At 44.3% G+C, this 26,782-nt stretch overlaps 1 protein-coding gene across 2 annotated transcripts in view; it reads left to right on the plus strand.

Annotated features, from left to right (window-relative positions):
• Nucleotides 1-11,555: 11,555 nt before the first annotated feature.
• Nucleotides 11,556-26,782, plus strand: part of LOC110486183 (rap guanine nucleotide exchange factor-like 1) — a 34,070-nt gene continuing 18,843 nt past the window's right edge. For both annotated transcript variants that reach the window (XM_021557604.3, XM_021557605.3), the window contains exon 1: nucleotides 11,556-14,237. In XM_021557604.3, coding sequence (XP_021413279.2) covers nucleotides 13,856-14,237 — 382 coding nt within the window. In that variant the 5' untranslated portion in view covers nucleotides 11,556-13,855. The remainder of the gene's footprint in view (nucleotides 14,238-26,782) is intronic.

Genomic DNA, 26,782 nt, shown 5'->3' on the forward strand with positions numbered 1-26,782 from the left:
CCATTTGGACCACATTCCACCAGAATTCAGGTGTTGGAGGACAAGCAAAGCTAATATAGGATGTGTTTTCCTCTTTCCCCCCCCCAAAAGAGGTGGTTTGCTTCTTCTGTTTAGTGAACTTTGCTCTCGATACACTCATCCCTTTGGGCACAAATGTATTGGAGGTAAATTAGAGAGAAGAGAGAGGCATTGAATATTCATTGAGGTGAGACTCTCACCTCATTGTTCCAGACTCTCATCACTTTCCATACAGAATTTTCACCATCAACAGTGTTGGGGAGTAGTGAACTACATGTAGTTCGACTAGTAATTTAACTCCATTTTGCAGTCGCTTTGTGGTTCAAATCAATTCAAATCTAGGTAGTGTTTTCAGTAGTTAATTACTATTTTGCCATGTAGAGGTGTAGCTAACTACTGGAACTTCCCACTATTATTTTGCAAGAAAATAAAATATGTGTGAAATAGGCAAGAATTTCCTTTCATTATCAGACCTGACAAATTTTTACTTGAAAAAGTGTTGGTTTTTAATAGGCCAAACATGCACATTCTGTTAACATCTGACTCCAGAGTGATCTGTTCTTGCAATTTGTAGTCTATGACATTTCAGATTTAGATATCTTTTTTTTTTATCACAAAGTAGTTTGGTTGTAGTGAACTACTTTTTCAAAGTGTAACTTCAGTTCGCAGCAGCTAATGGGGCTCCTGATACATACTAAACACTAAAACTATATTTTTCTTAAGGGACGTTTTAGTGTAGCTTAACTTCTTTCAGTGTGAAGTTATTAGTAGCTTGGTAAACTATGTTTTCAGAGTAGCTTCCCCAACACGGAGCACCAATCACCCTCCTTGTGAATATTTACAGTGGGGCAAAAAAGTATTTAGTCAGCCACCAATTGTGCAAGATCTCCCACTTAAAAAGATGACAGAGGCCTGTAATTTTCATCATAGGTACACTTCAACTATGACAGACAAAATGAGAAAATAAATCCAGAAAATCACATCATAGGATTTTTAATGAATTTATTTGCAAATTATGGTGGAAAATAAGTATTTGGTCAATAACAAAAGTTTATCTCAATACTTTGTTATATACCCTTTGTTGGCAATGACAGAGGTCAAACGTTTTCTGTAAGTCTTCACAAGGTTTTCACACACGGTTGCTGGTATTTTGGCCCATTCCTCCATGCAGATCTCCACTAGAGCAGTGATGTTTTGGGGCTGTTGCTGGGCAACACAGACTTTCAACTCCCTCCAAAGATTTTCTATTGGGTTGAGATCTGGAGACTGGCTAGGCCACTTCAGGACCTTGAAATGCTTCTTACGAAGCCACTCCTTCGTTGCCCGGGCAGTGTGTTTGGGATCATTGTCATGCTAAAAGACCCAGCCACGTTTCATCTTCAATGCCCTTGCTGATGGTAGGCTTTGTTACGTTGGTCCCAGCTCTCTGCAGGTCATTCACTAGGTCCCCCCGTGTGGTTCTGGGATTTTTGCTCACCGTTCTTGTGATCATTTTGACCCCACGGTGTGAGATCTTGCGTGGAGCCCCAGATTGAGGGAGATTATCAGTAGTCTTGTATGTCTTCCATTTCCTAATAATAGCTCCCACAGTTGATTTCTTCAAACCAAGCTGCTTACCTATAGTAGATTGAGTCTTCCCAGCCTGGTGCAGGTCTATAATTTTGTTTCTGGTGTCCTTTAACAGCTCTTTGGTCTAGGCCAATGTGGAGTTTGGAGTGTGACTGTTTGAGGTTGTGGACAGGTGTCTTTTATACTGATAACTAGTTCAAACAGGTGCCATTAATACAGGTAACGAGTGGAGGACAGAGGAGACTCTTAAAGAAGAAGTTACAGGTCTGTGAGAGCCAGAAATCTTGCTTGTTTGTAGGTGACCAAATACTTATTTTCCACCATAATTTGCAAATAAATTCATAAAAAATCCTACAATGTGATTTTCTGGATTTTTTTTTCTCATTTTGTCTGTCATAGTTGACGTGTACCTGTGATGAAAATTACAGGCCTCTCTCATCTTTTTAAATGGGAGAACTTGCACAATTGGTGGCTGACTAAATACATTTTTGCCCCACTGTATTTGCCCACAGCCAGAAAGAGAGAATTCAGCCACCAGCAGACAGTAACGGTAGAATCAAAGTGTTTCTATAGCACCCAGCCATATTATGAGTCACACAGAAACCTTGTATTGCAGATACTGGACTCGTGTACTACTCATCCCCCTGCTTTAACAACCATGTTATAAGTGGCCTAATATATTCAGTACATTTGGAATGAAGACGCTCAGCATTTACATTACAACGCTGTCTCTTTTCCACACCTATGCTGTCCAATAGCAGGCTCTGTCTCATGCTTTTTTAATGCAGTTGACGAGCGACTCATTTCATCGCACGTTGTTCATGGAGGCAGCTGCCATGTGAGGTTTTGGATTGACAGTTCTAAACTGTTGCTTGTGTTCTGGCCCGGGAGGGATCACAGCCATGTTTCTTATGTAAACAGGCTCATTTGAAGAAGAAATAAATGAATTATTCTTGCCATTGATGTTTTGTGCATTTTAATTAGCTTTGCGAAATGGGTTCACGACACCTCCCACACAATCAACGAAGCTGGCCAACATTTTCTCACAAACCCATTTTCAAGTTTTTTCTCTCCCACTCTTTAATGCAGACCTTCTTCTGCTGCTGCTTGTTACTATGGTATCATGCTGTAATCCCATTCTCTCTCTAACTGTCAATCTTGTTTTCTTCCTGAAAGCCCTTCTTTACCCCCCTCTCTTCCCCAATCCCCTCAAACCTCTTACCCCTCACCACTCTCTTCCCCCTACCCCACAAAACCGCTTCCCCCTCAACCCCATTACTTTCCCTTATTGCCTCAGTATCCACCCCAGCCCCCTTCCTTCCTCTCCTGTCCCTGATGAATGTGTAACATATGGATTCCCCTCTCTCCCCTTCGCCTCTCTCCCCTTTGCTTCTCTCCCTCTTTTGTGTCCGGCCCTCTCGACTTGTGTGGGCAGAGTTGAAGTGAATGGCTCTGTTTCGGTTGTATTGTTGTCGGGCCCCTTTGGCCTCCATATGCACCACCACCAACAGACTGGCTTTCGGATGTAGCGTGGCATTATGTGTACATATTCCTGTTCCATTCCATTACTTTGAATTATGTGTATTTGGTAGTTGTTAGATTACATGTTAGATATTGCTGCACTGTCGGAACTAGAAGCACAAGCATTTCGCTACACTCGCAATTGCATCTGCTAACCATGTGTATGTGACCAATATGATTTGATTTGATGTGCCTGCTGGGGTTTCACGGATGTGCATGCTATGCGTGAAACCTGCGAGTGTGTGCGCTGAGGGGAGCGGGAGAGTCTATTCTGTGTCCCCCTCAATACCTGCCAACTCCACTAACATGCAGCGGCACACACATGTATCCTTAATGGCCCATCTTTGACAGTCCTGTATATTTAACGCAGGGTCCCCCAGTCCTTGTTTTTGTTCAGCATCGCGGTGCGCGTCGCGGAGGTGGGGCCCGTCCTCCCGTCCCATTGTAACTGTTACAGGCCAAACAAAGCACCCTGCCACCAAGGGTGGTGATGTCACCACGACGCAACCCCCTAACCCCCCATCCATGTGTGTGTGTGTGTGAGACACACGTCATTAAACTCAGGCATGATTCATGGCAGCCTCAGTTGCTCTGTAGTGCTCATCCATAGACAAATTATCTGTCTGTAAGGCTCCGGCTAATGAGTGACGGTCAGGACAGCACATCACATAAGGCCCAGATACTCTTCTGCTCCCTCACTCCTACATTGACGCATAGAACATGACTCACGCTATCACACTGTAGTGTACAGGGCCTGCACTCTCTCTCTGGGTCTCTCTCAGTCTGCTACACTGACTGTCTGCCTCTTCTTCCATCTAAATCCCTCTGTCTCTCTTTCTTTCTCTCCCTCCCTGTTTTGGTCTGTTGCGACTCCTCTCACCCCGTCTGGACTCCTCTCACCCCGTCTGGACTCCTCTCACCCCGTCTGGACTCCTGCGCTGGGGGCGGGGTCGGATCACACACTGGCTCTAGTGACAGTGTTCTTCTGTTTGACACTTAGGCTGTCACGAATGAGTGTGCAAGGGAGTGCAAAGTGTGAGGGTGCTCCTCTCCTCTCTTTCTATCTTCTTTGTTTACCCCTTTCCCAACACGGAAATATATTTTTTAAAACATGTCAACTAAGTTTTTACGTCTTTCATGAAGCCTTACGGCTGTGTTTAGGTAGGTAGACCATTTGATGACCCTTCTTGAACATCTAAGTCCCGTTTGAGCCAATGTAAAAATGATCTGAAGTTCAGTGTTGTGACACTGAATAGACCTCAAGATGACTCGTCGACTGCCAATAGCAGTAACCCTATGGCTTGTGAGTATACAGATGTAGGATATGAATTTGATCCCTCTTTAGTTGCTGAGAATTTTCCTGCGAGGCAGGAAATGCAAACTTGAACTGTATTCAAGGTTTAAAAAGGCTTCAACAGTTTGTAATTTCCACTTTAAAATGTCAGACTTGATTTGCCCGGATGAAAATTTGGCAAGAATTATAATTCACATAATAATTAACATTTTCTGTTGTTGCACGATTATTTTCCTGCTGGCTCAAATTAAGATCCTACACTTAGAAAAAAAGGGTTCCAAAGGGGTTATTCAGCTGTCCCCATAGGAGAACAATTTTTGGTTCCAGGTAGAACCGTTTTGGTTCCAGGTAGAACTCTTTTGGGTTCCATGTAGAACCCTCTGTGTAAAGGGTACTATATGGAACTCAAAAGGGATCTAACTGGAACCAAAAAGGTTCCACTATAGGGACAGCTGAAGAACCCTTTAAGATTCTAGATAGCACCGGTATAGAAAGATGAGAATGTTTGTATTTATTTAACATTTATTTAACTTGGCAAGTCAGTTAAGAACAAATTCTTATTTACAATGACTAGGAACAGTGGGTTAATTGCCTTGTTCAGGGGCAGAACGACAGATTTTTACCTTGTCAGCTCGGGGATTTGATCTAGCAACCTTTCGGGTTACTGGCTCAACACGCTAACCACTAGGCTACCTGCTGAGAGATGAGTAATAATGAGAGATGAGTAATAGCTCTTGTTGGGCTACTCGAGCAGTATGTGTGAGTTTATTCCCTGTTGAAGGACTCTGATTTGGAACTGTCTGAACTGACTCATCTGCGCCGGGCTGAAATCGGGAGATGCAATTCAAAACAGCAGAGCCAAAACGATGGCACATTCTGTCTGTCCTTGCAACCGAGACAGAACATTTAGCAGCTCTCAACTAAATATGCAGCATCAGATAGACGTCTGGAGTGCATGTGTGGGTGGATGTGAAGGGATGGAGGAATGGGTGGGGTGGGTGTTGAGAATGAGAAGTGAAAGCTCCATTTATCAGAGTGCTTGAAGGTTGGGAGTCTGTTTGAGGAGTTAAGGATCATCTTTTTAGGAGTGGAACGGCCCCAGAGGGCAGAGCAGCCTCCCTCCTCCCAGATACCCAGAGGAGAGCCAGTGGAGCGTTGGAGGCTCTGACAGAGAGCCAGCTGATCTCCATCCTCAGACACACTCAGGTGACCGGCCTCATTTATCTCTCAGAGGGGCGGGGCGGGGCTCCCTCCTTGGCTTTGTTTGTGTGTGTAGCCCATGGAGCCCTGAGGGAATGTGTGTGTGTGTGTGTGTGTGTGTATTTCATTGGGGTTGTCCAGATGAGTCATCACAGATGTGCACCTCCCTCCCTCCAACTATGTCCGTCCATCAGTAGAGCAGAGAGTGGAGTGTAGCGAGTGCATTAGGCACCCTGGGTCATTTGTCATCTTGGTGGATGACACATTGGAGAGGCACAGCACCGCTGAGAATCACATTCAATACAGTCACTGACTGATAGGATTACCCAATCGCCGTGGCAACGTCTGTCTCGCTGTTGTTCAGCCACAGTGAATATCAATTCAATATTTTTTCATGTTTTTTTTTACTCCTAGAGATGTCCTAAGGTACAGAGCAAGTGTGCCACTATAACCTCATGGATTCTAAGCTGATTCCAGTCATTCATAAGAAAACAGAATGACATCAATCTTGATCCAATTGAACACAAGTGATACTTTGCTCAGTTTGCTTTTTTTTTTTTTTTTTTTTTTTTTTTTTTACCACACCAAACAGACTATCCACAGTAAAGGACATTAGGTGGAACTAAAAACCTATAGCTCTGGTAACTGTGTGTCAATAAAAGTCTCTATGTGACCCTGTGACCTTGCTGACCTCAGCTCCATAGAAAACCATTCGCCATTGGAAGGCCAGTGCTCCCATAATAGCTAATCTGGTGATCATACTAGAACCTTCATGTGACATTTTCCACCCGTGTGTGGTAAGTGCAAATGAAAAGGTTATGACCAGTAACCTCATAGTTGACCCCCGCCCCCTTCCCTCTCCTCTCCCTCCCAGCCTGTTCATTCACCTTTTAGCACCTCTATGCTTCCCTTAAAAGACATTTGATTGCATAGGCCAGAGTGGAGATACTGGTTTCGTCCATAGTATGGTGTAAAGCACAAGTGCTAATTTTGGGAGTGCAGGGGATTCCTTAGTGGGAAAACCCAGTGCCCACACAGACCAGGCAGTTACAGAGAAAGCAGAAGTGGAGGAGGAGGACGGAGAGAAGGAGCAGAGGGGACAGTACCGTAACATGATAACCATATCCTCATTTAGTAACACGGCAGACCTTGTGACCGAGGGCAATGCTTGCAATCACTACTACGCAACATAGCTCTGCGTCATAGTTTTGTGGTCAAACCTTGTTACCATAGTTACCAAAGGGAGTTATTGTTTGGTGTGAATTATTTTTAATTTGTGGCATTTCCAGAAATAGAGCAGTAAGTGTTGTGTTGTTAAGAAAAGCCTAAAAAAAACTTTAGAGGGACAAAGCCTGAAAGAGGACACGGCCTGTTCTTCTCTGTCAAATAAAAGACGAATTGACGTTGACGTCTGTGCCCAGTGGGCTAATTCCCAACTTGACCCTGCAGAAACTTTGCTGCTGTCAAAAGTCCACTGACTTAGCTAGCAGGTGCAGCTCAAGTTGTTATCTGATACCTCAGGAGTGCTGGAAAGAGGTATGGCTGCAATGGATAGTGAGAAAGTTACAGACTCACAAATATCATAACCCCCCCCCTTTAATACACATATATGTGAATTTATCCCAATACTTTTGGTCCCCTAAAATGTGGGGACCGTACAAAAAGCGCTGTCATTTCTAAACGGTTCACCTGATATATATGAAAATACCCTCAAATCAAAAGCTGACAGTCTGCACTTTAACCATAGTCATTGTATCATTTCACATCCAAAGTGCTGGAGTACAGAAGTAAAACCCCCCAAAATGTGTCACTCTGCCAATACTTTTGGAGTTCACTGTATATCAAAGTGTTGGAAGTGATATCAAAGTGTTGGAAGTGATATCAAAGTGTTGGAAGTGATATCAAAGTGTTGGAAGTGATATCAAAGTGTTGGAAGTGATATCAAAGTGTTGGAAGTGCAGGGGAATACCCAGTGTCCACACAGACCAGGCAGTTACAGAGAAAGCAGAAGTGGAGGAGGAGGACGGAGAGAAGAAACAGAAAGCCAGGGCTGAGGGGATGTGGAAGTCACAGGAGGTCGGTGGCACCCTAATTGGAGAGGACGGGCTCGTGGTAATGACTGGAGCGGAACAGGTGGAATGGTATCAAATACATCAAACACATAGTTTCCAGGTGTTTGACGCCATTCCATTCGCTCCGTTCCAGCCCTTATTATGAGCCGTCGTCCCCTCAGCTGCCTCCTGTGGTGGAAGTACAGTACAGTATAGTGATAACCGTATCCTCATTTAGTAATGACCTTGTGACCGAGGGCAATGCTTGCAATCACTAATACACAACATAGCTCTGCATCATAGTTTTGTGGTCAAACCTTGTTACCATAGTTACCGACGGGAGTTATTGTTTGGTGTAAATACTTTTTCATTCAGGGCATTTCTGGAAATAGAGCAGTAAGAAAATGTATGTGTTGTTAAGAAAAGCCCACCCAAAAAACTTTAGAGGATCAAAGCCTTAAAGAGGACACAGACCATCTTGCTCTTTTAGAATGCAAAATTCCAAGCTCAGTCAATTCAACATCTATTCCACGATGGTTCAATGTAATTTCATTGAAATGACTTGGAAACAACGTTGACTCAACCAGTATGTGACCAGTGGAGAGAGACAGGAGAGAGAGAAGAGAGAGCATGTGTGTGTGTGTGTGTGTGTGTGTGTGTGTGCGTGCGTGCGTGAATGAGTGGGGGACACCACTCCTGTGTCAGTGATGTGGGGCAGAGAGGTTTCCCTGAGATAAGTCACTCACTACACACGTTCCCCATCGACATTCCTCCCCATCGACATCCCTCCCCATCGACATCCCTCCCCATCGACATCCCTACAGCTCCGGGCCAGACGTTGCTGAGCTTGGCATATTGCCAGCTGTGACGGAAGGCTGTGGTCTCTGTGTGTAAGCGCTCCTGTCACTCACAGACAGGCGCTAGGGAGCTAGTGCCTTGTGTCAATAGGGACAGAGAGTGTGGATGAGCTAAAGGAACCAGTGACAAGGACGAGGTCATTCCTCAAGGAGATCAGACAATCAGAACTATTGTCTCAGGGGGCTTGAAAATCCATGCACGATCCCACAGCTAAAAACTCAACTGCATTGTGGTTGGTTGTGTGCGAGGTAGGCTTCACTACTACTGTCAGGCACTGTCTCGTTTGACATTTTAGAGAGGGCCACAATGCTTGCCGTTCACTGCAAAAAAACTCACGGGTAACTTTAGCAGTTATTAAGATGTTTCTACACTGCCTCAATGTCCAGGCAATAGCCTGAATGAGTCCGTGTGCAGTAGGTTGAGAGAGAAAAGATGCTCCCAAGTGCATGTTATTGAGAAGAGAAGCCATGCTTTTCAATATCCCCAGCCATGAGCACTCTTACTCTGACATGTGTTGTGTGGCACCTGTGTGCTCGCTGTCTGGAAAGACCTCTTGCATAGGCATGGAGCCGGATCAGTCATCCGTGGGTGGGCGGAATCGGATCCCGTATTTACTCTGAAACAAAGTATTGAGTATGCGGCAGCTCAGAGTGAGTATACCGTTTCCTCCTGCAGTCCAGTTGATCAACAGGATGGTGATGAAACCCTAAGCGACACCTGATAAGGTTCCATTTCATCATGAGTGCCTCGGCTGCTGTTTTCTGTTCAAGCCTCACGCTCTGTTGTTATATCATCATAGCTCCACTCATTGGCCTCGTTAAGTTATATCTTTCTTTGAAGTTCTTTAAGCCTTTTCGAGACCTTGTTTATTTTACATTTAATAAAAGGTCTGCCCCAAACTGGCATTTTTATCAACATTTCTTATACAAATATGACAAATATAACTTAATATGTTCCATCGAATAGGCTACCACAATCAATATCACTCAATTGGTGATTCCAAAAATAGATCCTGAATGATTTTCAATCACCAGCCACAAGTCCTGGAGTAATGAAGTCACTACTGCTGTTCAAATGGCCGCAGCTGGTTTAAACAGAGCAAATTACATTTGAATGGAACTTAACTAAGAAAGGCCTTCTCTGAAATAAGGTCAAATACATTGTGCTTAGATTAATAATTAATCAATCCCTGAGTTATGCCTTTAATGAACTACTAAATCTAATAAGTGAATGGGGATTTTAATAATTGATTAATTGGCTTCCATCCAACCCCTAACTTCTTCACAAATAGTCAGTAAGCCTATGCTTTTTCTTTGATGCTTCAGCCCTTGCAATATGAATTTATTCAATTATTTTAACATAACAGAGATACTATATGTCCTTCACCATGTTTGTTACAATGTCCATCGAACCTCACTGAACTGAAAAATGACAACCCAATAATCTGTGGAGCATTATATTAGGTGCCTGCCTTGGAACCATGTGTTCTTCTGTTAGTGTCACTGGTTGTGACTGCCACCTGTCCATATAGACAGCACCCATCCACCCACAATTAACAATGGGGCATGGGCCATTTGAGCAAATAGGCATATCCACAACAAAAGAGAAGATAGAGCAAGACGACACCACAACTGACATGTAGAATTGTCTTGTTCTACAACTGACATATAGAACTAGCATATAGAACTCTTGTTCTTGACCGGTGTGTGTATAAAGGGTTAACCTGCCACACACGTGTGTTTTCAGCAGGGCTCTAGGCTTTTGGGGACCCTAGGCGAGATTTGGTTTGAAGGCACACAAACTGTTAAAAACATAGCTGACATGGCTGACGTGCTTAAACAAATGTGGTTTCTAATGGCAATTGAGATGTACAAACTATGGCATAAGGGGACGATGAGCGGATAAGAGGCAATCCATAATTTTGATTAAAACATTAGTGAGCGAGCTAGGACGGACGTAGTCAATATAACCATTTGTTCAGCACTGTTGAAATGTACAGCGACAGAATTCAGAACATGGGCCAGAACATGGGCTGTTCTTACAGTATTCTCCCTGTACACCAAGTCAGAACCATAGGATAAATAAAGCAGACAATGAAAGATCTTATGATATTTGATGATTACATTTCTCTAAAACAGGCTATAGGTTACATGTGCACCACCAAGTCAGAACAGTAGGCTAAGTTATGAAGGCGAAAGGGACCAAATTATTAGAGTGAGGCACATGAGCTACCAATGGCTTACTACACAACATACACTTAGTACTACTTTGTTAACTACAGTATACATATCTCCCGGGCATATTACATCATTTATGCAGCAGCATACAATACTTTTTTTGGAGTTACCTTGTTGTGCTGTGCTCACTTGAAAAGGAAGGTGGCTCGGAGGTCCTTCGTGGGCAGATTTTGTCATCAAACTTTGTCATCAAAGTCTGGCATTCTCAGAATTTATGCTGCTTTCAAGACAACTGGGAAAAAAGTTAGCCACTCATTCCTTCCAAACCACTCATTGTTGAATTTTCGATTTACAAGTAGTTGTGTAGTGTTATGTCCAATGGCAGATGAGCACCGATACGTTTTATCTATAATTTCTCCTCATTTGACAAGGATTGAAAGGATTTGCCAGTAGATTGTCGACTTGATTCATGATGATGACTGCTAGCTTGCTAGTTAAGATTTTGAAAGTATGATGTTGACATGATCAGTCCAATCAAAGCTACAGTAGATATGTGATTTGATGTCATTTTATCTGTGGCCAATGACCTTGAGCCTTCTTGGATGGAAACTTCTAATGCAACTCTATGGCAGCACCCAAGGGGCTTGACATTTCTAGCTCTCCCCGTAGATTTTGCGGTGATGTAGTGTCCACATGAGTGACAGAACACTGAACCAATCACGGCGCAACTAGAGAACATCACCAACCCCTACGCTCCGTATTTTCCGCATGCCGGCCCTCCACCACAGACAGCACTAAGCTAGGCTGAAACACCTGCATTTTGGAGCTGCCTTGATCAAGAAAACAAAAAAAGAGACCATGTTTGTCTGTGGCTTTATTAACTCAATGCTTTTTTTTTTCTTCCATTGTTGTTATTTTGGCATTAATACATGTCACATATCAGTTTGCAAACAACCTTTTTTTTTTTGCTAAACAGGTGGGGCTAGTTGGTCTCCATTTAGTAATTTTAACAACAATTTATTCCAATATCAAAAATACAATGTACATTTCAAAGCTTATGTTTGAAGCACTGAATGGAACAAATTGTAGATTGTAAATATCCACTGAGTGTACAAAACATTAGGAACATATTCCTAATATTGAGTTTCACCCCCTTTTGTCCTCGGAACAGCCTCAATTTGTCAGGGCGTGGACTCTACAAGGTGTCGAAAGCGTTCCACATGGACGCTGGCCCAGGTTGACTCCAATGCTTCCCACAGTTGTGTCAAGTTGGCTGGATGTCCTTTGGGTGGTGGACCATTCTTGATACACACGGGAAACTGTTGAGCTTGAAAATCCCAGCAGCGTTGCGGTGCTTGACACACACACACACTGACACAAATGTGTGTGCCTGGCACCTACTACCATATCCGTTCAAAGGCACTTAAATCCTTTATCTTGCCCATTCACCCGCTGAGTGGCACACAAACACAATCCACGCCTCAATTGACAAGGATAAAAAAAAAATACTTCTTCAACCAATCTACTTCCCTTTGTCTATACTAGTTAAAGTGGATTTAACAGGTGACATCAACAAGATTTTCAACCACATTCACCTGGCTAGTGTGTGTCATGGAAAGAGCAGGTGTTCCTAATGATTTGTGCACTCAGTGTCATTTTCCACACAGTATTTGACTAACTTGACATACAACATAAAACTTTTTTTTTTTTTTGTATCCACCGGCAGGTTGTGAGCATGTTGAGAAATACGTCAATCTTACAGTTTCATTGTCCTTATACAGTACATACTGTAGGACAAATCATCAGAAATAGAAGTATTGTCAAGTAGTTGTCCAAATGTAGCACGGTGTTGTATGCCATCTCTGCTCCATGCGACATTGTACAAGACCCCCGTTTCTATGTGACTTGTCAACTGATACAGTATCCACCTGTCTCTCGGCTTGAAACGTACCCTTAGTGCCTGGTCGGTAACTCCGACATGATTACCACAAGTTTAGATAGCTGCGTAGACTAACTTATCAACCAAAAAAAAAAGGTTTAGCTGACATGGGCTAATTGAGTGGTTGTCAGTGACTGACATAACTAGAGGGAAACTGCTGATGCACAACTACATTTCGAAATGGCACCTTGTGCATACTACTATTCTAGCGCTAAACAGTAAGTTTAGACCCCAACTGAGTCCCCCCATCAAAAATGTTTTAAATGTTTGTTTTTATTGTTCGGGGCCCCCTAGCGGCCGGGGGGCACGAGACAACCACCTATATAATTTATGCCAAGGACCGGCCCTGGTTTTCCGTGGGAGTGAGCAGCTGCCATTCAGCAGGCACTGAGGAGTACTGACTGCAACAAACGCGCAACTGCAGATGAAGGAAGGAAGGAATGGAGGGAGTGAGTGAGCGAGCTAATATAGCAGCGGTCCCAAATACAGCACGTTCACACTCTTCGGGGGTGTGCGTTTGTCCACACAGAGCTCGAACCACTGCATTCAATAAGCATTCAAACGGAGAAGGGGAGAGGGAAACGCTGGTACTTATCTGAACAAGCTCCCACACATGCTGAGGGGCCGAGGCCATTCCCACTGGCGATATTACTGCAGTAGATTGCTTTGACGCCAGCAGCAAGACATACCCCATGCGGCAGAGACGCGTCGCATTTGTCGCTGGTAAAAAGCTACTGGGGCGCCTATTTACCACCCCCCGCTGTTATCCTTATATTTTGTTTCGGTTTATCGCACTGTGCTCTGCTGAGAGTGTGTGTTCGTCATCCAGTGTATTTTGGCCGCTGCTTGAAACTGACAAACATTGTTCCTTGACGCGCCCGAAACGTCTGCAGAGGTGGAGACGCCAGGGAGCGGTTGTTGTGGAGCAGGTTTGGATATTTTGCGATAAATGCCACTCAGCCAGAACGGGCAGTCGTCTGTGAGCACGCTGTCGCCGACGTCGATAGACTGCTGCTTCACAAATCGGATTTTTACACTGATCTTTTAAAATCATGATTTGACAAATGGGTTAATTATTTCCATGCAAGAGCTTACTACGAAGACAGGTCAATAGAAGTACGCATGGATGCTTGTATAATGTAGTCACACAACGATAGTTCCTGCAGAGGTATTCAGTTAATATCAATCACCATCGAAAAAAGCATTTTTTTTGCGGTATTGTATCAAAATGCCGGCGGGAATGAAGCCCCTGGAAAAGTTTTTGAAGAAACAGACAACGGCGCTCACTCGAGCTGGTGGCTTTGGGGAGAAGGCGACTGGCACTGGCGCTTCTCGGCGGCGAGCCAGCCTGTCTCGGGTGGTTCCGTTTTTCAGGGAGACTTCTCCAGAGAGCGGTCCGGCCAGGGAGGTGTTCAGCCCGGACACTGAGGAAGCACCGTGCTGGCCCTCGGCCACTGCGGACATTAGGAGCCCGTCGCTGTCTAGCGATGAGCAAAGCTCCGAGACGAGTCTGGACACGAGCTGGACCCCGCTTCCTGCGGACACACCGGACAACCTGGCGCTGGCGCTCCTGGACAGTGTGGCGGGCAAACGATATGGCAACTGCACAGGTAAATGGACCTTGTCAATCAACCGCATTTATGCAACACAATGCATCCACCTATTGGCCTGTCAATCATCACACTCAGTTGTTTGACTAATTCCTCAACTGTTTCACACCAAATCATGGTGTTCTTGCGTTTCACTTTTGCAAATTAGCCAAGCTATTCACTTGTCAAAGGAATGTAGTCTATCCAGGAACCCAAAACTACCATTTGGTCCTTGATTAGGCTATATCCTAGTCTATAGGTCTACATAGGCTATTGAAAATAACTAAGCTTTTGCTTATTTTCTCCAATAACAGAAACCCCAAATAATCAGTCAGTGATCTATTCCAGGCTGTAGAATGATTGGATTAGGCGGTGGTTGGTGCAGAAGGGTTTCTTCCCATCATTGCCTTGTTATATTAACTGATTCTACGGTTACATAAGAACGGCTGTCCTCGTTAAGAAAAAAATGAAAGTCTGTTATTAAAAGGGATGGTCCAGATGTTTCTCACGCCTCTAGAAAAGAAGACCTCGCAAATTGAATCATATTTACGTGTTGGTGGCACTTAAAACCCAAAACGAAACTCTCCCAAAATCTAATGTGTAGGGTTCAGTTTATTCAACGTAACATTTTGATTGAGCTCATGTGCACTTGCCTATTACAGTAGCAGCATGTCTTTCATAAGGAAACTGGCTGCTTCATGATCGGTCATGGAGGATCGCGCTAGTCTTCGCACATTGGCTGCTGAGCTTGTGCACTTTTATTTATTTATTTCTAAAAAAGGAGGTCATGATTCTCATCCTAAAATGCAATGTTTCTGTTGGCAGCTAAAGAGCAGACGATACAATGGGTTGAATCATGTTTTATTCTACATTATTATCCTAAAGGCTTTGATCCAAAATTGATTTTGTATCACAAGGGATTGTGAGGAGATGAGTATGCAGAATTCAAACAATAATATGTTGAACATTTTGTAAACCAATCTAGAAGATACCATTGCACACTTTAAATAAGAAGAATATCCGCACCCTACATATCTGTAGCATTTCTCTCCATATTTCCTGTGACTATAACAAATATGAATTGGTATCGTTAGCGTCAAAGGTGCCAGATGCATAGCCACTCTGGTGTGTGTGTCAGATCTATTGACTCTGCCCTTTAGACTCTCCAAATTGAAATTTGGAGGTTGTGACCAATTTTTTTGAATTAAACCCAGACAGGGTTGGGGGAGTAACTGATTAATCAGCTACATGTAATCTGATTACGAAAAATGAACCCTAATCAATTACGTTGCCAGCAAAAATATGAATCAAATTACAGATACTTTTGTAAAACTACACGATTACTTCTTGGATTACTTTGAAATTCAGAAAGCATATTCGCGGTAAAAAACAACAACATTCCATTCAGCATTGAAAAGGGGGTTTACGTTTGTTCCCCCTGTCGATTCTGACTCCGTTGTCGTTAATTCATCTCTCCTAATTAGTCTTTCAAGCTTCCACCTGGGTTTGAATCTTCCTGATATCCAGTAAGGAGGGGACTTGCTGGGCGTCTCAAATCGAACCAAGTTCTACTTTAGCCAATGTGGCCAGTGAGGTTTGCATGTGCTGCCTCCTAAAGGGAAAAGTAATCTAAAACTGAATCGGATTACATTGCCGAGTTTCTGTATAATCCAAAAATGAGGCTACTGATTACAATTTTGTACAGGTAACGGATTAAGCCTAGAAAGCAACCCACGCAACGCTGAGCCCAGATATGAATACACTGTAATAAAGCAACCATAAACATATGTTTGTGATGGAGCTGGTGATGGGTTCTTGGAATGGTGCCAGAGAAGATTCCCAGGCAGTTGTTGTTGAAGGCAAGTAGGTTAGTGGTCATGATGTGATGTATGCCTATCCCGTGGGGGATGGTTGGGTGAGTGATACGCTGCATTAGATGACACCCCTGCTGTCAATGTCTACCTTTTGAGTGAATCCTCCAGTATGTCCATTTTTACTATGCAGCTTTGCCACTGCCATACCTCATTGTGAGATTATATTTTTTCTCCACTGCTTATCTCAACAAGTCCTGCAGTAACAGGATTTATTAACAGAGTTTTCCAAGGTGGATTGCCAGGGCTTCCTGTGTAACATGCAGATTTTCCTCCCAGCCAATCCTCGGATTCTGGTCAATGTATATGTTGCATTGGCGCATGATGTGGGTTTCGCACACTGTAACACTATTGCCAGGTCTCTCTGGGGAAATCCAATAGGTTTATGAAGTACGACTGTGATGTGCTGTTCAGGCATTATTACGGGCAACGGTGAACAGCTCAATTTAAAATATGATCAGGAAATGTCTCAGAATGAACACCGGCAATTAGCTGTGTGGAGGACTCTTATTGAGATCTACTGTTTAGTGATAATCCACAACAGTTCCTTTTGCTCTGTGCCAGGAGGAATCTGCTCTACCTAGGTTATTTTAGTGCATAAGGGTTCACTGCACCTCCAGACAATTTTCACAGAACTATTCTGCTTGCGGGCAACCATCCCCCATTATGCATTGCAAAGCCAGTGGTACCTCCTTTCCGATGACCTCGCTGACCTGCTCCCCGGGTCATCCTGTATGTTCCTGTCAAACTGACTGAGCCTGAATTGACTGAGCTCGAATTCCTCTCTCTTGCTCTTGTTTTTTTGTTGTCAATTTCCCCCTACTGTATTCTACAGGAAAAGGCATATCTCCACTGCATCATTCATAAGACGAGAGAAGCAGCATAGTATTTGCTAGAGATTGAATTGACTTTGTATAGCAGCCAATGGTCGTGTTTGAAACGGCAGGTGTGATTCCAGAATGAATCAAAATGGGAGATTGTATTGATACATGGGTTAATGTTGAACCTTATCTATGTATGCTTTGAGTTTGACAAATACATATACAGAGAACTTGGTTGTCGTACGTCTGAAGAGGGTTCATGAGAGTTCATCTGGTCCATTCCAAAAGGTCACTATTTTGTTTGACTTTCATTTTTTTTTTTCTCCCTCAGACTCATTTTTCTCTTTGACTTAATTCACTTCAGCGAGCTGCGTTGGTGTTATAAACACTTAGGGAACTGCAACCCAGATAGCTTTAAATATGTTTAATCTCGTTTAACCTGTTTCTTGGAGGGCCGAGCTCGCTGCTGTTTGGATGGGGATGTTCTAGAATATGTAGAAAATCTGAAAAAGCGCGGCTAATCCAGGATTAGTTACCAATAGCGGACCAGATTGAGTGGACCTGCCCACCCTTACATGTGGAGCAGAAATTAATCTTTGGATTATGGATCTAGATTGGTTTATATAGTCTGAATGTTTCTAATTCGGAAGTGTGTCTATTGGATGCAAATGTGTTTATGGTGAAACAATGTCAACAAGGTCCACTACGACCTAAACACGGCATGCTCCCCTTGCACCTTATGACTCTCTGTCTCACACACTCCTGTCTGACACACTACCTGACAGACCTGAGTACACCACACCCAATAACATTTTACCACCCCATACCACAGTGCTCTCACGGAGATACTATGCACCAGGCTGTCCATATCAGCAGTCCCAGATCAGTGTTGGCTGAGTGGCGCTCCAAACACCATAAACCGTCTGAGTCACTGCCCTCTGCTTGTGTGTGTGTGTGTGTGTGTGTGTGTGTGAGAAAGGGGGAGACCGAGCCGCAGGTGAAGAACAGATTAGAAGCATTTTGACAGCCCCTATCTAAAAAGTCCCGTCCTTTTTCCAAGGTCAACGGCCCTGCTCTTGTGTAACCCTGTTTTACCTTGTGGTTTCATTTCTTGTCCAATCACACCATTGGTTCTCGGAACGGGCGTGTTGAGGCAAGGGTTAGGCAATTTATTTTCAGGTGTGTACAGTCTCCGAGTTACAGTGGAAGTCGAGATCAAAACAATCTGTTAATGAAGCCACGTCTAACTTGCGATGCGTGTTTCAACCTGGGAAACCACATGTCTACAGTCCCATTCCCACTATTATTGTCTGACGAAAACAGATGGATTGACTCTCCGCATAATAACAAAGCGGGTGAATTTGCCTCTCCACATCCTGTACATTTTGGACTGGACACATTTTTAGTAGACCATGGTATTGCATGTAAAAGCATGAAACTAAACAAGTAGAAGAGATTTAAACCGGTCACCCACGGGTACAATAATGGGTTAAAATAACTATGGTCGATACAGACGAGGGTGTCGGGGGCCCTGGAGATGCTGCAGCAGTTGCTTACAGTACATTACATGGTGGTTTTGTGTTGCAGCAGCAGAATGACAAGGACTTGGGGGGGGGGGGGGGGGGGGGGGGGGGAGGTTGATGTTGATGTTGGCTTTGAAACACTTGCAATGCAGAGGGAACATGTCTTGTATCAAAAGCTCCACATCAGTCATTCACAAAGCCAAGTGGGATGTTTAAACTAGACTTTAACTTCGCTTGATGCTCTCATTGCTTTTACATTCCACATCCAGAGAGACGCTCCTTAGGCGGTTGTTCTGAGGCACGCAGCTGCAAAGTCTTGTGGAACGAAAGGCGAGTGGCGGAAAAGGGACAAAGTGCAGAGAGAAAATGTGATTGCGTTGGGCAGTGTGGGAGGGATTCTGATGATTCTTTTATGTAAAGAAAGAGGGATTAAAAGAGAAGCTGCTAGCCTAGTGCCCACTCCTTTTGGATGCTTTTACATAAGGAAGGGAGGGATGGCTGACCCCCCCCCCCCCCCCTTACATGCCTGCACTCTCCTCTCCTCTTTAGCCCACGCACCTGGACCACTCTGGGGACAGGAGAGCACGATGGGGCCCTCCAGGGCTGATTGACTTGCCTTACTGTGTGTGTGTGTGTGTGTGTCTCTGTAGGTTTATTTTGCGTGCGTGTGTGCACTTTGATGCATGTGTTTGGATTTCTGTACTTTTTTTAGCTTGGATGGATGTGTGCATTTATGTGCTTGCATAAGAGTGTGTGCTTGGATGTGTGTGTGTGAGAGAGCGGGTTGGAGCTTGTCTATCTGTGTGCCCTGCGTGGAAAAGAGGCTCTCCAGCACAGCACCTGTTCACATGGCAACCAGCACTCGCAGGGAAGCAAGAGGAGGAGGAGGAGGAGTGGGAGGAAGAGAAACAGAGGGAGTGCAGGAAGGAAGGAGTTGAGTGTTTGAGAACATGAGACTTGGGAGAGAGGGAATAGAGCTTCCATAAACTATGTGGACAGTGTGCCAGCCAGTGAGAGGAAGAAGGGGACAGAGCGATTGAGCAAAAGACACTTGTTAACTGGCTTCTGTATCATAAGGATGTTCTCATCTAATCAGCACTTCTTTACCTACTAGCCTATCCAGGTGGGCTGATGACAAGTAGATCAGTGCAGTGGCTTCTTTCTCTGAGTGTTGACCATCCAGAGGGAGTCGGGTTGCAGCAGCCTAGCCAGCCGGGTAGTGACGATGACTTACCCTGGTGAACTGCCCCGCCACTTGACATCCTTTGATGTGACAGGAGCGGTGGTTATTTTCTCTGCCGTGCGAGGTGCCACATTAGGCACACACGCTCGCACACAGATGGCCCCAAGCACGCTAGGAGAAACGCCGCTAACCAGCGCCTGTAATAACAACCCTCCGTCCTCCGTCCCTCCCCCTGTAACACTAAATATTGACCCAGGAACAGGCCTAATCGCAGGGGATAGTAGACCAATCAACTTGGCAGGCTTAGGAATCTGATTTGGGAACAGTTGTATTAGAGAGAATTGACTAGCATGGAAAAATGTCAGGTTACATTTAAGGGACACGCACTCAATCCAGGGCCGAGAAGCATACTCTCTCCAGAATGGTCCCCAGCATAAGGGCCAGAGGAAGATGTACATGCTACATGATGATAAACAGAGGATTTGGAGAAGGCAAGAAGCCACTATGGCAGGTGCATTGTTACTTAGAGTATCCTCTGAACACACAGTGTGAAGAGCAAAATGTTAGTAGTTCAAACTTTCCAACGAAAGCATTGTGGGGTAGATTCTTCTTTCAGAACCTCGAGGAAACGTCAGTGACGAGAAATGGAGGAAAGGTGAAAGGCATATGTTTGCAGTAGCCATCTCCTCCTGAGTTCTGCTGTCAGAAGGGCTCCAACAGAGACCCATCAATCCAAACCTTCAGTTCCAACATGGTCTTTAAATGTGTGAATAGCAGACAAAAGGTCACAGCAGCTGAGTTGAAGGGCAACGATGTGTGCTCAGAACCTAAACTGAGGAAAAACGCCTTAGCCTTTTCTTTCTTGGTGAAGTCTATTGATTAAGGGTGTTTCCCATGGCAGCCATGTGTGTTTGTTCATGTGCACTTATTCTTATAGCTCTGTCACAGGGGCGTGTACTAGAGGGAGACGCCATGTGGGCGTATCGCTTAGACATCTAGGGCGTGACCCGTAGTGTTGCTTGGTGGGTGTCTTGGGGAAATAACAACGTGCATGAAGTGTCCTATTACAGTGGACCTATAATAAACAGTAGAGCAGTGCTTCCAAATCTGGATAGATAGATCTATCTATCTATCTATCTATCTATCTATCTATCTATCTATCTATCTATCTATAGTTTGGACACCTACTCATTCCAGGGTTTTTCTTTTATTTTTTACAATTTTCTACATTGTAGAATAGTAGTGAAGACTTAAATTATGAAATAACACAGGGAATCATGTACAGTCGTGGCCATAAGTTTTGAGAATGACACAAATATTAATTTCCACAAAGTTTGCTGCTTCAGTGTCTTTAGATATTTTTGTCAGATGTTACTATGGAATACTGAAGTATAATTACAAGCATTTCATAAGGTGTCAAAAGCTTTTATTGACAATTACATGAAGTTGATGCAAAGAGTCAATATTTGCAGTGTTGACCCTTCTTTTTCAAGACCTCTGCAATCAACCCTGGCATGCTGTCAACTAACTGGGCCAAATCTGACTGATGGCAGCCCATTGTTGCATAATCAATGCTTGGAGTTTGTCAGAATTTGTGGGTTTTTGTTTGTCTACCCGCCTCTTGAGGATTGACCACACGTTCTCAATGGGATTAAGGTCTGGGGAGTTTCCTGGCCATGGACCCAAAATATCGATGTTTTGTTCCCCGAGCCACTTAGTTATCACTTTTGCCTTATGACTAGGTGCTCCATCATGCTGGAAAAGGCATTGTTCGTCACCAAACTGTCCCTGGATGGTTGGGAGAAGTTGCTCTTGGAGGATGTGTTGGTACCATTCTTTATTCATGACTGTGTTCTTAGGCAAAATTATGAGTGAGCCCACTCCCTTGGATGAGAAGCAACCCCACACATGAATGGTCTCAGGATGCTTTACTGTTGGCATGACACAGGACTGATGGTAGCGCTCACCTTGTCTTCTCCGGACAATTATTTTCCAGATGCCCCAAACAATCGGAATGGGGATTCATCAGTCCAATCCCTGTACCTTTTGCAGAATATCAGTCTGTTCCTGATGTTTTTCCTGGAGAGAAGTGGCTTCTTTCTGCCCTTCTTGACACCAGGCCATTCTCAAAGTCTTCGCCTCACGGTGCATGCAGATGCACTCACACCTGCCTGCTGCCATTCCTGAGCAAGCTCTGTACTGGTGGTGCCCGATCCCGCAGCTGAATCAACTTTCGGAGACGGTCCTGGCGATTGCTGGACTTGCTTGGGCGCCCTGAAGCCTTCTTCACAACAATTGAACCGCTCTCCTTGAAGTTCTTGATGAACCGATAAATGGTTGATTTAGGTGCAATCTTACTGGCAGCAATATCCTTGCCTGTGAAGCCCTTTTTGTGCAAAGCAATGATGCACGTGTTTCCTTGCAGGTAACCATGGTTGACAGAGGAAGAGCAATTATTCCAAGCACCACCCTCCTTTTGAAGCTTCCAGTCTGTTTTTCGAACTCAATCAGCATGACGGAGTGATCTCCAGCCTTGTTCTCTTCAACACTCACACCTGTGTTAATGAGAGAATCACTGATGTGATGTCAGCTGGTCCTTTTGTGGCAGGGCTGAAATGCAGTGGAAATGTTTTTTGGGGATTCAGTTCATTTGCATGGCAAAGAGGAACTTTGCAATTAATTGCAATTAATCTGATCACTCTTCATAACATTTTGGAGTATATGCAAATTGCCATCATACAAACTGAGGTAGCAGACTTTGTAAAAATTTATATTTTTTGTCATTCTCAACTTTTGGCCATAACTGTAGAAACCACAAAAGTGTTCAACAAATCAAAATATATTTGAAATTCTTCAAAGTTTGCATCAAGGCAATCTTTGCACACTCTTGGTATTCTCTCAACCAGCTTCATGAGGAATGCTTTTCCAACAGTCTTGAAGGAGTTCCCACATATGCTGAGCACTTTTTGTCTGTTTTTCCTTCACTCTGCGGTCCAACTCATCCCAAACCATCTCTATTGGGTTGAGGTCGGGTGACTGTGGAGGTCAGGTCATCTGATGCAGCACTTCATCACTCTCCTTCTTGGTCAAATAGCCCTTACACAGCCTGGAGGTGTGTTAGGTCATTGTGCTGTTGAAAAACAAATGATAGTCCCACTAAGCGCAAACCAGATGGGATGGCATATCGTTGCAGAATGCTGTGGTAGCCATGCCTGATTCACACAGTCTCCTCTAAACAGTTGATTTTGAGATGTGTCTGTTACTTGAACTCTGAAGCATTTATTTGGGCTGCAATTTCTGAGGCTGGTAACTCTAATGAACTTATCCTCTGCAGCAGAGTTAACTCTGGGTCTTCCTTTCCTGTGGTGGTCCTCATGAGAGCCAGTTTCATCATAGCGCTTGGTGCTTTTTGCGACGGCACTTGAAGAAACGTTCGCTACACCCGTAATAACATTGCTAAACACGTGTATGAGACCAATAAAATTTTATTCAACATTTTCCGGATTGACTGACCTTCATGTCTTAAAGTAATGATGGACTGTTGCTTCTTTTTACTTATTTGAACTGTTCTTTTCATAATATGGACTTGGTCTTTTACCAAATAGGGCTTTCTTCTGTATACCACCCCACCTTGCCACAACACAACTGATTGGCTCAAACGCATTAGAAGGAAAGACATTCCACAAATGAACTTCTAACAAGGCACACCTGTAAATTGAGATGCATTCCAGGTGACGACTTCATGAAGCTGGTTGAGGGAATGCCAAGAGTGTGCAAAGCTGTCAAGGCAAAGGGTTGCAACTTTGAAGAATCTAAAATATAATTGTGTATTTCTTTAACACTTTTTTTGGTTGCTACATGATTCCATGTGTTATTTCATAGTTTTGATATCTTCACTATTATTCTACAATGTAGAATTTATTTTTTTAAAACACGAATGAGTATGTGTGTCCAAACCTTTTGACTGGTACTTCATCTATGTGTCTGATACTTTCCCACAAGTGTGGATAATGCTATGTGACTGGCACAGGCATTTCCTCAAGTTGGATGCCCTCGGATGCATATTTGAGCCTTTCTTCAGACGAGTCTCTCCACTGCCCAAAAAGGGAGGGTTGTGGTTGGGGAGGGAATGCCTCCGCGTAGCTCCTGGGTGCAGCTTGAATTAGGTTAACCAGAGAAGAGGGCTGCCGTTCACTATGAACAGCAGGGAACCAATGCTGCGTGTCTGTGTTTATGTTTGTCACCATTTGCTTTAGGGTTACTAACTAAATCCAGATTGTCCATGCATATCTGCTTTGTGTGTGAATTTTTCCTCTGCCATTTCAACGCAGGATTGTGTATGTGTGCGCGTGTGTTTTTATATTTGCCCTGGTGTTCATTTGCATGTCAATGGCTGTGTGTATGGAGGTGGAGAATGAGAATTGTCATGGAGAAGGTGGGCAGAGGGCTGGAGATGCACCAGATAAGTGGGACAAGCGCCGACAGGCAGATGCAGAGAGTACACACACAAACTCGCCCACACACACACACACACACTCTCTCTACCTCTCCATCTGACCGCTTCTTGCTGAAACCCAAACACTTAAGAGGGCGCTGAGGGCGCGTGTGTGTGCATAGTAAGGTAGAGTACAGTCAAAAAGACAAGGTCACCATAGAAACGGGATACGTATCACAGTTTTATATAACTGCATACCAGACGAGTTCAGTTAGTAGCTAGGGATGGGCTGAAATCTGCTTTTGTGTCTCCAATATTAAATCAAATGTATTTATAAAGCCCTTTTTTACATCAGCAGATGTCACAAAGTGCTGTACAGAAACCCAGCCTAAAAACCCAAACAGCAAGCAATGCAGATGTAGAAGGACAGTGGCTTTGAAAAACTCTCTAGAAGGGCAGAAACATAGGAAGAAACCTAGAGAGGAACCAGGCTCTGAGGGGTGGCCAGTCCTCTTCTGGCTGTGCCAGGTTGAGATTATAAGAGTACATGGCCATTAAGGACCAGCAGGGTCACAGCGGTTGTAGAGGGTGCAACAGGTCAGCACTTCCGGAGTAAATATCTTGTTTTTGAATCAGTCCCACTGGTTCACATCCAGATCCAAACCACATGTACAGATGTTGCTTTATGAGTGGTCTCCAGAGCTCGCGTTATGATTCTGAAACTACTCCCCCTTGGTATGAGGTGGTTCACAGCTGTGACTTGAACAACAACCTCCCATCTCTCCATCCTGACATTTTCCACCCCTGAAGGGAGTGTGCACTCCTCCCTTCCCAGCCGTTGTGCTTCCTGCAGGGCCAGAGAGAAAGGGGGATAGGGTGTTTCTGCCCACTCCAAATCTCAAACACGCATGCATGGCCTTCACCCCCCCCCCCCCCCCCACCACAGCCCTCTTGCCGTTTGAATGCAGGCACAGACTGTGGGAGGTGGGCAGGGAGGGAGTGTTTCTTTTTAATTTAATTTATTTTCTGTTTATGCACAGGTGTTTGAAAGAGAGAGTCTGTCATCTGTAAATTAGTTTTGTACGTGCATGTATGTGTAGTATCCATTTGAAATAATCTACCTTTGCATGAATGCGTAAGCTTGCACGTTTATGTGTACATGTACTGCGTGGGGGTGCACATGTTTGAGATTCTGGGGCGTATGTGTTTTGTGTCTGTGTTTATGTGGGAGTTGGATTTGTGCTCCTCTCCCACTCCTGTCATGTGGAGCACTGTGCTCAATTCTAATCTGAGCCAGAGATTTTCTGCACTTTAAGCTTCTGCAAAATGCGTGGTGGGAGGAGAGAAAGCGAGAGAACAGGCTTTGGCGAGAGGGAAAACGTCTTCCCACCCCTGTTACGTGTGCCGATCCATCTTCAGCACATGCTATTTTTCTCTTTGGCGTGGAAGTTGGAGACACCGTGTTAAAGTTTGACAGAGGAGCAGGGAGATTATCAGTGGCCATCTCTCTCTGTTACCACTGTGTGGATCTACGAGCCTGTCAAAATGGGTCTTCCCCCTCATCTAGAACATGAATGGACGGAACAGACATCCCCAACAAAACACAGTGGCAACCTGCCCGAGAGCCCGGCAGCCATATTGGATGAGTCAAACATGATGCCTTCTCTCACATTCAGATCTATGCTGGCCTCTTACTATGAGACTTTAGAATGTAAGCTCCACATGAAACAAACAAGGAATGTGTCCTCTCTATGCTATTTGTTTCTATGGTCTCATCTGCCACACTGCACTTCATTAGCTAGCTCTGTAGTGCCCTGCTGTTCCTTTGCAGGTATGGAGTTGAACATATGTGCTATTTTCCTGTGGTCACACACACAGCTCCAGGGGGATAATGATGAGGAAGAAGATTGAAACCTGCGTCCCTTCACCCCTCTTCCTCACTCACTCACCCACTCCTCTAATTCTCTCTTTCTCATGCACTTTCCTCTGTTTCTCTCTCCTTTGCATCCCATTTGTTTCTCCTCCGCCACCCACGTTCACACTCTCTCTCTCTCGAGCTCTTTCGTTCCTCTCCTCTCTCTTTGCTTTGCCTGTCTGTTGCTACTTTCATATTGTTCTGTTTGCTTCCTCTGCTCAACTTTTGCTGATCTTCCTCTCCCTCTCTCTCTTTCTGGGCTCAGTCTCACTGCAGCCACTCAACGTGGCGTCTCCCAGGCAACTGTGGGGAAACCAGTACTGCCAAGAGGTCGACAATACGTGGACTCACTCACTGCAGCACGCAGAGACTACAGACACACACACAGACACACACGCTAGCATGCACAGTCGAACACACAATACATCATTAAATGTCATCCACACATGGACACCGACACCATATATTACGTTCATTGGAAGAGCATAATTGCCATATGTAGTGGATACTTTAGGCAGTGAGTGGATCAGAAGCCTCTATTACAATCAAGCATGGTACATAGACCCTAGAAGTAGAATCACATACAGAGAATGACATCTGAAGTTATTCATGATATCCAATGTCACACAGTATGTTCTTTCGTTCCTGTTGAAATATGAAGGATTCAGTTAGAATGGGCCAGGAGGAAGAGCGGTCTGAACAGGTCTTAATCTAGTGGTGATCGAACAGTGACAGCCAACACCTCCATGCTTTCTACGCTTTATGAATCCAAAGCAGGTATTGCCATTCCACTGTCCCAGCCCCGCTCCAACGTGTGC

This window comes from Oncorhynchus mykiss, chromosome 13 (genome assembly GCF_057628025.1).
Source record: "Oncorhynchus mykiss isolate SJ-2025 chromosome 13, ASM5762802v1, whole genome shotgun sequence".
NCBI classification, from domain to species: Eukaryota; Metazoa; Chordata; class Actinopteri; order Salmoniformes; family Salmonidae; genus Oncorhynchus; species Oncorhynchus mykiss.